This window comes from Cololabis saira, chromosome 22 (genome assembly GCF_033807715.1).
Source record: "Cololabis saira isolate AMF1-May2022 chromosome 22, fColSai1.1, whole genome shotgun sequence".
In the NCBI taxonomy this organism is placed as follows: Eukaryota; Metazoa; Chordata; class Actinopteri; order Beloniformes; family Belonidae; genus Cololabis; species Cololabis saira.
In genome coordinates, this window is record NC_084608.1 from 15,240,299 (window position 1) to 15,253,849 (window position 13,551).

A 13,551-nucleotide genomic window follows, 5' to 3' on the forward strand; every position below is an offset into this window, starting at 1 on the left:
GGTATGTTCTCTCTGTTAACTAAGAAACCATATAGCTTGAAGAGATAAGACTTAGGTAACTTTTAATGTCAAGGTGAAAAAAAAGAAAAATCTTTCCGGACACTGGATCAATCTCTGTGGAGCATATAAGAGAACATACTCCATATAGAGACATGCAAACCAAGCACACTGGTTGGAGTTTAGGGACTATATCGCTCTTGCTGACGTGATCCAACAAGGAAGTGATTACAGGTTGCAGTTCCTTTACTGACCACTGGGGACTGGATCTAAAAGCGAGTCAATCTCGAGTGAACCTATAGAGACCCCCATGACTATGTTTATGGTTTTGGTCTTCATAGCTGGATTTCACATCCATGACCACTGTACTGGATAGTTTATGTAGACATAAGCAGATTCATGTATAATTGAGGTGTGACTTGCTGTTATCACTTCGGCTACTTAGTGCTTAGCACTGCCTTGACTTTTGAGCTGTGTATGAAGACATAACATAACTGGTTCTGGGTTGGGCTGGAAGGCTCCAGGAACAAAGCCTTTATGATGCTGGCACTGAAACATTTGAAACTGGAGGTCCCACTGCAGATACCTGCGCAGAAGTCCTTTGGTCCTCCAGCATTGACTTGCTAAAGGAGTTGGTAGCCATGGTGGATCACTGCAGGATTAAAGTGGAGGTCTGTGGACCCACACTGATAGGCTTTCCCGGGTAAATACAACAGCCTAACCCTGCGAGCAGGAGACTGAGCAATACTTGGTGCTTGCAGAGATTTGCTAGTCCATATTCCCGCTTTGGCAGCACTCAGTTTGAATGTTGTTTAGGTTTAAAGACTTGAAATGAGGTATGAATGTGTAGTGATATTAACTAGCATAAGCGTAGCCAGTCAAGGTCAAATAGCTTACTTGCGATGGCTGATCTAATGCTGCGTTCCATTTTCCTCGGAAGTCGGAACTCGGAACTGGGAATGAAGTCACAGCCAAGTTATCAGCGTTCCAGTTACAAAGTAGGTAAACAAGTTTGTAGTTCGCATATACCACATGAAAAATTTTAATTACACTATAGCACCATATATATGCCGAACAATACTTGTATACGACTGATTTAGTGTGACCAAAACTAGAATGAAGTGCTACGAATTTTTACAGAGCTCTCTTCTACTGTTTACAACCGGGGCAGCCATCTTGGAATGTGAACTCGGGGGTGGTGAAGACTCTCCCACTTTCCAGTGGGAAATCCCACTTCGAGGGGCGTTCCAGTTGAAAATTCCGACTGGGAACTGGGAAATCCCCACTTCCGAGGACAAATGGAACGCGGCATAAGGCCTGGGTTCGTCAAATTAATAAATAAATTAAAATTAAAAAATAATCGTAAAATTTACTGACGACACCACTGTGGTTGGGCTGATTTCCAAGGGAGACGAGTGATCCTTTCCAGATGAGGTGCAGAGGCTCTCAACCTGGTGTTCATATATCAATCTGACACTGAACACAGCAAAAACAAAGGTGATCATCATAGACTTCAGGAGGAACGAAACCGTCCGACTCCCCGTCTTCATCGACGAGGAGCGTGTGGAGAGAGTCCACACATTCAGGTTCCTGGGAGTCCAGATCTCTGATGACCTCTCCTGGATACACAACACCCCAGCTGTCACAAAGAAGGCTCAGCAGGATCTACACTTCCTCCGTAGGAACAATCTGGACAGTAATCTGCTGCTGGCCTTCTACTGCTCGTCCATGGAGAGCCCTCTGATATCTCCAGCTGGTACAGGAGCTGCACTGAGGCAGACAAAGTGAGGCTTCAGAGGACAATCAAAACCGCACAGAGGATCGTTGGCTGTCCTCTCCCCTCCCTGATGGACATCTACGCCACCCAGTGCCTAAGCAGAGCTCGCAACATCACTAAGGACAGCTCACATCCCAGTTCTCAGCTGTTTGAGCTGTTTCCGTCTGGCAGGCGCTACAGAAATTTAAAAGCGAGAACAAACAGACTGAGAAAAAGTTTTTCTCCAAAAGCCATCAACATCCTGAACAAATACAAGATGTACAGTTACCATACATTTTTAAAGACTTTAAACTTTTTATTCTCATATTATTATTTTTCATATCTGCACTTTTTTTACTTTTTACAGTTTTTTTACTTTAATTGTTTTACTCTGAGCACAGGGGGACCTATACAATTTCATTATAAAATGTATAATGACAATAAAAGGCATTCAATTCAATTAAATTCATTACATGTGTTCTAATACATTCCTTGTAGTGATTGTAGTAAAGAAAACAACAATGTTTGTAAAAATTCTCAATGTAACATTTTATAAATTGATATATTTCCAAACAAGCTCATTTATTGTTTGCCTTTTGACATGACAAAAGAAGGAAATAACAATTGGTTAGAATTTAACTTTCATTCTCGTTGAAGGTGGCCATAATAGGATTTAAAATATGATTTTATAACAAATCCGATTTTACACTCAATTATTATAACCACCATTTTATTATTAAAGCTTTGGCCTCATGTTTATGGGGAGCATAGGGCTTTGAGAGACACCTTTTGCAGGATTAAGACTGGCCCAACTCACTGGTGGACATCAATAGCCCTTGTAAGTAGACCTAGCATTGACAGAGTCTCTCTGCTCTGAAAGGTCTCCCTGTGTGCAGATACAAAGGAAGAAGGACAGCGCCAGAGCAGCTGGTCACATTGAGGAGAATTGGGACTTGTGGCGAGGCTGGCAGGAGAGGATGGAGGAGACATAGTGGGTAATTGGAGCACAGCAATATCCGCCATCTTGGCTCATTACCTAAATAACAGCTTTGATTGAGGTGAATAGGCCCATAAAGGCTTGTGGTGGAGCTGATAAGCTTTGGAGGAGTTGGCCAGTGTCGCGCTGCTTTTGGCATCCGTAATGATTCTTGGTTTCTTGGAACTGAGATCTGCCGGTCGGGCACCTGGGATTCCAGATGTCTTGGGGTGGAATCTATGGTGGCATCTCTACACTGGCATTAGAGCCAACGGAGGCATTCAGCCTTCGGTCTGGCATAACGGAAGTAGCGGTGTCGTGCCAGCTTCCTATCAGCCCACACATATCTGGCTGAATGAGCGCTGCTGGAAGTTGTGCTTCCTTCTCTGTGGAGTGAAGAAAAAATACAGAGCACTGCTGTGCTTTCTGGACGCTTGGAAATGTATGCCAACAAGAGAAAGCATTTGCAGTATCGCTGGCAAAAACCTTTTCCTCAAAATTGAAGATTAGTGTTGTTTTAAAAGATCTGAAACAATGATTATCTGCACTAAAATTGCATTAGGGAATTTCCACTTCAGAATTAAAGCACAGAAGTAATATTAAGAATTACAAAAAGAACATTTAAGGGCTTACGCTAATGCATTGTGGGAAAAGTAGATCATTTTTAGTTTTACAGACTCAAAGTAAAAGCAAGTAAAGTAGTAGAACTACCTTGTAGTCAGGTAAAGAAAGGCAAACAGTATGACATTTAGTTTACACCTCCTCATTCATGTTATGCATTTCAAAAAAAGGACTACATCACAGGCATGTGGAATCACCAAACAGTTCATGGCAGCTCATAATTTGTGCAGTAGTTTTCAGTCTTGCCCGGGGCTGTTCAGCGACCATCTACTTCCATCATTCCTCCAAGCTCATACGAACACAGAGCATCAGCATACATTACCAACTGGGCTCTCTCAGTAAAATCATTTTTCAGCTCTGACCGACTTGTCTGGGATTTAGCTATAACATCTACAGCTGTGTCCACACTGCAGATATAAACTAGGGGGCTTGTCTAAATTTAGCACCGTTGTTATTCCGGTGTTACCAGGGTGGTGGATCTGTTGATGGAGGTGCCAAAAGGCCAAGTGACGGTACCTTCATTCTTGTGAATGAGGGAAAAAAAATCACATTCAGAGGAAAAAGAAGTGTTTAATGAGATGTTCACGCTCTGTTACCTGCATGACAGGAACAGTCTCACTCACTCACCTTGTTTGCCACTCAGGAGTATCTGTGTACGAGCTAATAATTAGAGCTCCCGAATGCTGGGTGCACGGAAAAACTTGTGAATTTGTTTATCCTGAACCCCTAATCTCAACATGATGGTTAATGTTTACAGTGTTCATCTCAGCTGAGTGTATTAGCATTTGCTATTTAGTGCCAACCAAAGCACAGCTGGAAGTAGGTGGGGCTTACTATGAGTTGAACAGATGTTTGAGAATAAACCAACCATTTCCGGTCCAAACTTTAAAACTGAAGAGAAGAAGAAGAGTGTATTAGTCAACATGTCTTTTAGAGAATCAAGGAGTGATTTGGAGGATATTTATACAGTGAAATGGTTTATATACTTGTTTAACGAAAAAAACAGCTGATGGAAGACTCGGGTGAAGCTGAATCTGACCACAAAAGGCGCAGCATCGTCTTCAGCAGGAGAACGATGGATCTCAATCGAATGGTTGTGCTTTTCGCAAAAGAAATAAATAAGTTAATTAATTAATTAATCTCAGACAAATGTATTGACTGTTTTTACAGGTTGAGGGACTTCTTTTTGCCAATGGTCAACTGAAAACCTAAAAATATCCCATTAGCATATGTATGACATCAGAGTCATCTTCATCACAGTCATCACTGAGTTTTAGCTTGATCTCAATTGCAATATCCTCAAAAATACATAGCATAGACGATATTACTTTTAGGTCGGTGTGAAATCAGTTTAGCACTTAAACCATTAATTTGATGTAGGCTGTACAGACACTTCAGGGTTAATGTTGATATTTTAACACGCTCCTGGTGTCCAGGCGGTAAGCTAAACCTGACCTTATTGCAACATTACGTTGATGTTCAACATCTAGTTTAGCTGTGGTTTAATCGTTGTGTTTTACGTAGTTGCGTGTGTGATTGCAGCTAATTTAGCCATGTGCTAACTTGCAGCACAATTGGCTCTATACAGTAAGTCTAACATCATGGTGTTTATATATTGAAATTAGCTGACGGTACACAAACTGATCAGCTGCAAAGTTGAAGAATCACCAAAGTCATTAGAGTTCAGCAGTCCATCAGGACCAAAGGCCAAAATGTCCATTCTCAAAAAGTCTACTCCACACATAAATCAAAGATCCTGGTCGAACTCGTGACACTTTGACTTGTTGATGGCCACGCAGGCGCTCACACAGTCACTTTCTCTGATGTACACAAGCCGTGCTCTTGTGACCTTTAGCTGTGAACTTCAGCGGTCCCCAAATGTCACTTTGCAAAAGTCGTTTATCGTCCTCGGCCCTGCTGTCAAAGTAGAATGCCACACGTGTCTGGCTGTCTATGAGCTCCATAGCTCATATTGCTGGCAAATTCGTGGAACGATGAAAGTGCAGTGGGACACTTAAGCATTACTCTGCAGCCTGCGGATGTGGGGTTGTGTCACTTGGAAATATGTGAATCTGTAAATCGAGTTCATCAATCAAACCTGAGTGAAATCAAAAGAGAACATTTTTCTATTTTACACAACCTGCATGCTCTCTGGAAATAAATGAAAGCAAACAAATGAATCTGCAGCTGCTCCTGCTTTACTTTTTCAAAACATACTTGCAGTACATGCACAGCGCATACCCAGCTGCACCTACGGCCACCTGGGCTCCTTTGTCTTCAACCACCTGTATGCATGCCGTTGCATTGCTTCATTGTCAGATAGAGAGAACGGAGTCAAGGTAAAGAGATTCATTCAGAGAAGTCACAGCAACCAAACAAAGGAGTGACTGATAACACCCTTCCATTACCCTCTGCACACAGATGGGACGTCAGGTTGGAGGTTGATGGAGAACAGCGCTGTGTGTGGTATTACACCCCATCAAACAGATTAGAGTCCAGGCTTCAGACAGTGCCCCCAACACCTTTACCGTGCTGCCTCGCACGATTTGTATCCTTCAGGTCTCCTTCCACTGCTGTTGTTGCCATTTGTCACAGCAGGGCCCTGCTGACGACTCCCGTAAAAACCGGCGGAGGGAGCTTTTTTACCCTGGTTTTGTATGATTTATAGAAGTGTGGGCGTGTGCTTATTGTGTTCTGTTTTTACACTGTTTTTTTTCTTCAGGAATATCAAAGTCTGCGAAATTGTCGTTGCAAACCACACCAGAAGTGTCTCACTTTGAAAGTGAATACTTTTATCTCGGCCTATTATCACTGAAGTTGACTTCAGCTTTATGTCATCCATGAGAACTGGAGACGTAATAAACATTTATGGGTTCAGAGGTCGACAAACAAAAGTATAGACATCTATATGTTTTAATTCATAATGGACACGTTTTGTGGGAAGAAATTTTAATTTATGCACAATAACACAAGCAAACATGTAAAAAGAGTTAGTTACAACTGAACAAAATGAAGAACCAAACAGTTGTTTGAACAGAAGTATCTGATGAATAAATTTCATATCACGGTACATGGGTAGTACTCAGGTTGTGGTTGAAGAAATCAGCAGTAACTGCGCTCCATCTGTACACTTTATATCCTTAAGATCCTGCTCACAAGAATACATATTCAACTCGGAAGTCAAAGCAAGAGTCAAAGGAACACTATTAAAACTCAAAAGTCATTTTTTTTCTTTTTTACAAAAAATATATAAAAAGTACGATGACAAAGACTTAACTTGATGCAGACTGCAGTGACTACGCCCCTATCTTCCCGGAATGCACATAAACCTTTCTCTTCAAAAACAAAATAGAAAACAAAAACAAAAAACTCTTTAAAACACTTTAGACATTGAATAAATGCATTTATAAAATCTACAGACAAACTGGTCTTTACTCTTTGAAAGCAAGAAAAATAAAAAAAGCTCTTCTAGCTGCTAGAGAAACAAAATACAGGAGAGAAAACAAAAGCATGGACAACCTTGACCACAGACTTCAAATATCTACATCCTGATTATAGGACTGGGAGATGATGCTGATCCGTTTGGAAATTGCGCAGCAGTAAATGGTAAAAGCCACCAAACATCAAGACTGCCTCTGTTTTTCGGACTTCCAAAACCAGTCCTGTAGCCAAGACCAGCAGAAAAAAAATGCACTGGAGCCCTGGAATGGGCTCCATCATGCAAACTGAAAAGGAACAGCAGAGGAACACGGCGGATGATTCATGCAGAGCAATAATTTTTTCTTTTTTTTTTGTTCATATCCCATCGTTACAAATAATGGTCTGTTTTAGGGGCATCACATGAAAGCTGAAAAGGATCCCTTTCCAACAGCATCTTGGAGCAAAGTTCTTAGTTTTCCCTTTATGTCAACATTGAGAGATCGAGTTGTCCGGTTCTCAGCGTGAGTCCAGGCAGGATGTGCCCTCAGCTACTGAGCTTTCCAAGTGTACCCCAAGGCACCTGAGAGAAAGTGGGCATTTCCCTCTGTTGGCAGCACCGTGTGTCTGTGTTTCCATTACATACCAGCTGCCGTAGAGTTTCCGAGTGGGACTGTCACACACATGGTGGTGTCACAAATCTCAATACAAAGCACGAAGAAAAGAACAGTCAGAATGGATGATGGGGCAGGGACGTCCAATCTGGGAGAAAGTCTAAGTCTAATAATCATCATAGGTGTTGAGGTCGGTGAAGTATGCATTGGTATAGGTCTTCCCGGCAAGCTGTGGGTTGAAGTACTTATTTCTTTCCTCCAGAATCAGATTGTTTTTGTTGAAGGCCTGAAAAAAAAATACATAAATGAATGAATGAATGGATAAATCAATAAGTAGATGATGAAGAGAAATGCAGAGGAGTCAGTATGGACTTGTTTGTGCCACATGGATCAAATGATTATTCAGCCCAGATGGCAAGGTAAAAGGAAATCCATCTAACCCCCTCAAAAGCAAAACAAACAAAAACCAAAAAAGACAAGCAACACAAATCAGTGGGAGGCTGCTCAGAACGCACATTTCACAGAGCAAGGTCAAAGCATTTGCAAACAGGCTGGAACAAAGTAATAAGCATCCACATGGCTAAATTATTTTGATGCACGTACGGATGTCCACCTCTGTCCTCTCTAATAACTGGCATCAGCAGTTTTTATGGCCATCAGAATGTCGGTCCTCCAGGACAGTCCAAGCCATTAAAATCGATCAAAAGAGAGTCAGTTTTCTGTTAAACAATAAGGAGGAGCCATGGGGGCATCTTCTCCGTCTCTGCATGACATGGTAAACGCAGAGGGAGCTGCTGCTGATGTGATCCTCCATACAACATCAGCAATTTGGCAAATAAATGTGTTCATATCCAGTCTGTTGTAGTTGAGAATGTGATGGGAGTCCCTTGGGGCGGCGTAATTGAACACTTGATGATGCTGCATTTGCAGCTGATGGATGTTTCCGACTGGCACTGATGGGAAACAAGTGTGCTGAGCAAAAAACTCATATATTTTGCTGCGTTCCCATTATGTGATTTGCACACAAAGGGAAAGTAATCAGCTCTCCTGCAGTCCCGCAGACAGTTCTGCATCTCTGCAGGTGGCCCCATGGCTGCTTTTAAACAGCTGTGCAGTGATGCTTGTTAGCAGCGTCTATGTTGTCTTCTCGCTTTAAATGCATTTAATTGGTGTAAGAATGATTAAGCCTGAGTTTTTAGTTCAGTGGACAAAATTGTACTTTTCTATAGAGTGACAGAGAGGAAACAGAGGAGGTTAATAAACCAGCATCAGAATGAATTTTCCTTTTCAACCCATCAAATCAATAAATATCAATTAAATATACAATGAAATAAGAGGGACAAACATAAAAAAAACATGCAAATGCAAGCACTTGTTGAAAGAGAACAAAAAAGGAGGGAAACACTGCCTTCTCACAAGCCGGGAGGGAGAAGGGAGGTAGTCATGATGGAGGGATGAAGGGGTCTGATTAAAGAAAGAGAAACTAGAGTATTGTACTCCAACCTGCTACACACAGGAAGTGCCACAGGAAGTGGAGGGGCAAGGCATGTTGGGGAAGAGGAAGTAGTGGTAGTAGGGGTCAAAGAGTTGTTGGGGTAGGGACGCTGTAGAGGTCAGTGGTTAGTAGAAAATCTCCAGTCCACGCATAGAAACCCCCATGTTAGCAGAGAGAGGCTGGTGCATGGCAGGGTCGTCCAGAGGCAAGAGGACCGACACATCTGGCTGCAGGAGGGAGAGGAATGGGCGACAGTCATCCTCAATGAAATGCTACGGCCATAGTCTGCCTCATAGGAGGCTTGGAAATATGACAAACTACACATAAAAACTACAGGTAAATGGTGCCTTAGAAAATATGCTTCTGGAAAAACTCCAAGAGACCAGTATGAAGGGTGTCTACGATGCACTGGTAGGGCTGTGCGATTAATCGATTTTAAATCTAAATCAGATTTTTTAATCAAAATCGATGTTAAAAAAAGGAAATCGGAAAATCGATTTTTTGCAGCTGGCTGCATTACAGACAGAGCTCGTCTAGTTTGGTCAAGAAAATTGTAAATGTTGTCACTTTACTAAACTCAAGGGGGATTTACAGTATCTTTCAGTTGCACTTAATTCCCAATAGGGAAATTTGTTTGCTATTTTTCTTTAAAAATAAAGATAAAATATTTGAAACAATTTTTTCCATTGTCTTTTGTAGTTTTACCAAAAAAATCGAAATCGAAAATCGGGTTTTCAGAGAAAAAAAATCGGGATTTTATTTTTTTCCAAAATCGCCCAGCCCTATGCACTGGGCATAACAAAAGATTAAAGTGACACAGGCTTCAATCTAGGCATCAGGTGTTCATCATTTCCTCCAACACCCCACTAAAGAGGGTTTTGCACATTTAACAGTTCAAAATGAACTGTAGCATCAGGTTACTTGGGCTTAGTGACTGAGAGTTGGGAACAGAATGCGCTCATGGGCAATTAGACATCCATTTATCACTCAACTCCGTTTGTCCTTTTCTGTGGACCGTCTTTATTGTATCCACCTCTACCTGCAACTGCACTAACAGAATTATGCCTGATGCTCCTGAATCTAACTGCATGATGGATGAACAATCTGCACACCTCCGTAGACGTTACTTTCAAAGCCAGATTAGCTCACGTCTTTGAAGCAGTTTTGAACGCAGGGATCTGGGTCACCGCTTACTTCATACAACACACAATCTCTGATCTCTGAACACTTTTCGTGTGAGAGTTAAAACTATGAAAGAAGTAACAAAGCTGTCTGAAATGGACGGCGGATGACAAATGCTTGACAGTGTAAGAAGCTGGTTATCCACACATCTAAATCAAGATGGAGCAGAGCGGTAACTAAGGAAACGTTTAAAAAAAAAACTGCCACTTTAGCTCATCCTTAAATGACTGCTGATAAAAAGGGAGATTCACTCTTCTTGTACCACGTTAATTGTCTCTCAAGCCACTTTTCAAAGTAAAACATGCACTCGTATTAAAGTACTAGAAATAGAAACCCCTTTAATATGGAGCGTAGGGAATTCTTGAAAATGCCAGAGCATGAAGTGTCTGTGCACAATAGAGATGGGCGGTATGGACTAAAAAATTTATCACGATAATTTCTGGCATTTATCCCGATAACGATCAATCTCGCTCTCAGATCCGCCATGTTTGTTACACAAAAACGTCATCAACGGGAATTTATCCTTCTTTCTTTCTTTCTTTCTTTCTTTCTTTCTTTCTTTCTTTCTTTCTTTCTTTCTTTCTTTCTTTCTTTCTTTCTTTCTTTCTTTCTTTCTTTCTTTCTTTCTTTCTTTCTTTCTTTCTTTCTTTCTTTCTTTCTTTCTGGCTCATTTCTTTCTTTCTTTCTTTCTTTCTTTCTGGCTCATTTCTTTCTTTCTTTCTTTCTTTCTTTCTTTCTTTCTTTCTTTCTTTCTTTCTTTCTTTCTTTCTTTCTTTCTTTCTTTCTTTCTTTCTTTCTTTCTTTCAGGCTCATTTCTTTCTTTCTTTCTTTCTTTCTTTCTTTCTTTCTTTCTTTCTTTCTTTCTTTCTTTCTTTCTTTCTTTCTTTCTTTCTTTCTTTCTGGCTCATTTCTTTCTTTCTTTCTTTCTTTCTTTCTTTCTTTCTTTCTTTCTTTCTTTCTTTCTTTCAGGCTCATTTCTTTCTTTCTTTCTTTCTTTCTTTCTTTCTTTCTTTCTTTCTTTCTTTCTTTCTTTCTTTCTTTCTGGCTCATTTCTTTCTTTCTTTCTTTCTTTCTTTCTTTCTTTCTTTCTTTCTTTCTTTCTTTCTGGCTCATTTCTTTCTTTCTTTCTTTCTTTCTTTCTTTCTTTCTTTCTTTCTTTCTTTCTTTCTTTCTTTCTTTCTTTCTTTCTTTCTTTCTTTCTTTCAGGCTCATTTCTTTCTTTCTTTCTTTCTTTCTTTCTTTCTTTCTTTCTTTCTTTCTTTCTGGCTCATTTCTTTCTTTCTTTCTTTCTTTCTTTCTTTCTTTCTTTCTGGCTCATTTCTTTCTTTCTTTCTTTCTTTCTTTCTTTCTTTCTTTCTTTCTTTCTTTCTTTCTTTCTTTCTTTCTTTCTTTCTTTCTTTCTTTCTTTCTTTCTTTCTTTCTTTCTTTCTTTCTTTCTTTCTTTCTTTCTTTCTTTCTTTCTTTCTTTCTTTCTTTCAGGCTCATTTCTTTCTTTCTTTCTTTCTTTCTTTCTTTCTTTCTTTCTTTCTTTCTTTCTTTCTTTCTTTCTTTCTTTCTTTCTTTCTTTCAGGCTCATTTCTTTCTTTCTTTCTTTCTTTCTTTCTTTCTTTCTTTCTTTCTTTCTTTCTTTCTTTCTTTCTTTCTTTCTTTCTTTCTTTCTTTCTTTCTTTCTTTCTTTCTTTCAGGCTCATTTCTTTCTGGCTCATATTTTTCTTTCTTTCTGGCTCATATCTTTCTTTCAGGCTCATTTCTTTCTTTCTGGCTCATTTCTTTCCTTCTTTCTTTCTTCAGCTTTACACAAAAACGTCATCAACAGGAATTTATCGTTTTTACCACGAGATGACAAATTCTTACTGTGGGGAATTTTTTTGACGGTTTATCGTGAACGGTAAAATATCACCCATTCCTAGAGCACAAGCACTTATCCCCAGTCTAGTCCTGTAGAGAAAGCCTGATCCATCGGTGGATAACAGGCTATTTGTACCACGACAGAAGCTGGACGTCCTTCATCACCTCAGATACATCTGACTGTCCGCACTTTAGGATGCAATCATGACACAAAGAGACATTTGACTCTTCCCTGATTACCTTCCTTCGACTCAATAACTAGTTGCAAGTGCGTGTTATGGGAAAGCGGTGTGCGACCACTGGGCGAAGAACAAAGTCACCCGCTGATACACGAAGTAGAGGAGCACACGAAGAAAGGATGAACACACAACTGCCTATCTGTTACACGGCTATAGAGTGCTGGTGTGACAGGAGATGGTGTGACAGTGAGAGTCATGCAGCAGGGACTGTATTTAATCTCATCTGACACCGGCGGAAGAGGCTAGTCATTGCTCACTGACTTGAAGTGTGACTGTGACATCAACTGATTAAGTCGAACAGTAAGATAACGTTTAAACTGATACTTTGCCTCTACGGATCTGGACATCTGTCAAGCATGACCAACATTGAACCCAGAATATAAAAAAAAAAAAATCTGTTTACAGACCTTGATGGCTTCCACAGTGTCATATTTGTCCAGTTTGTTGATGTGGTTGGTGATGCTGGTGTTGAGCGGCGCGGCCGAGATCGGGTGAATGACCGTGGCGTCGTGGGACTGCTGCTGGTAGCGCTGACAGTACGAATACACCAGCAGGGTAACCAAGCAGCCGAGAATGGAGCTGCTGAGCCCCACGGCGATCATGTGGAACAGGTTGAAATCTGGAAGTAGACAGAGAGCGAATGACTGAATGTGAATGTGCTTCCCCAGTTGGATATTAGAAAGTCTCAGGTGGCTTAACTGATGCATATGTGCAATCGCTACTGCAAGCTAAAAAAGTGCAAAGTGCAGCCCAGAGACGGAACCTAAAAGATGATAAGGACCTCTTGTATGAAAGATGAAGCTGATGAGGAGGTGCCTTACTGTAACTCACAACAGTTACTCAGTGAGTGTGCAGTTTCACCGGTTTACAGTCATTTATTCTATTTATTAGTAATTTCCTGATTAAAAAGACCAAAGTTTCAGTGGCACAAAACACTGAACTCAAGGCCTCAAAATAGAGACATAAACATACATAAACTGGTATGTATTGTCACACGGGCTATATTAAACTAATTTGTATAGTGTATCATTCATTGGCTACATGTTGAACAGGTACGCAACACTTTTTTTGGCATTCAACCATTAAATCCATCGTTTGCCAGAAAAATCAGTGAAATCCTTTCTGGTTTGTGGCCAAAACTTCAACTCTTTTTAGTCTATAATAATGATTATTGACAGACCTGCTAACAAACACATTACTCATATTTTGCCTTCGACTTCAGAAAGAATCCAACATTATTTATCTTAATACCTCAAAGAATGAAATAGTCACTTCTGGGTCAGAGCAGCTTATATCAGTAAAACACGAAAAAGAGTCCTGGCCTTAACAAAAAAAAAATGAAATCAAACTTGTTTTTTTGGTTTTTCTTTTACGCATCTAAGCTTTTAGTCTCATCAAACGCATTG

The 13,551-nt window shown here is 40.4% G+C and overlaps 1 protein-coding gene across 1 annotated transcript in view; it reads right to left on the minus strand.

Annotated features, from left to right (window-relative positions):
* Positions 1-6,247: 6,247 nt before the first annotated feature.
* Positions 6,248-13,551, minus strand: part of sema5a (sema domain, seven thrombospondin repeats (type 1 and type 1-like), transmembrane domain (TM) and short cytoplasmic domain, (semaphorin) 5A) — a 158,687-nt gene continuing 151,383 nt past the window's right edge. Inside the window, exons 21-22 of the mRNA XM_061713089.1 lie at positions 12,553-12,764; positions 6,248-7,667 (exon numbers count right to left, since the gene is read on the minus strand). Coding sequence (XP_061569073.1) covers positions 7,548-7,667; positions 12,553-12,764 — 332 coding nt within the window. The 3' untranslated portion in view covers positions 6,248-7,547. The remainder of the gene's footprint in view (positions 7,668-12,552; positions 12,765-13,551) is intronic.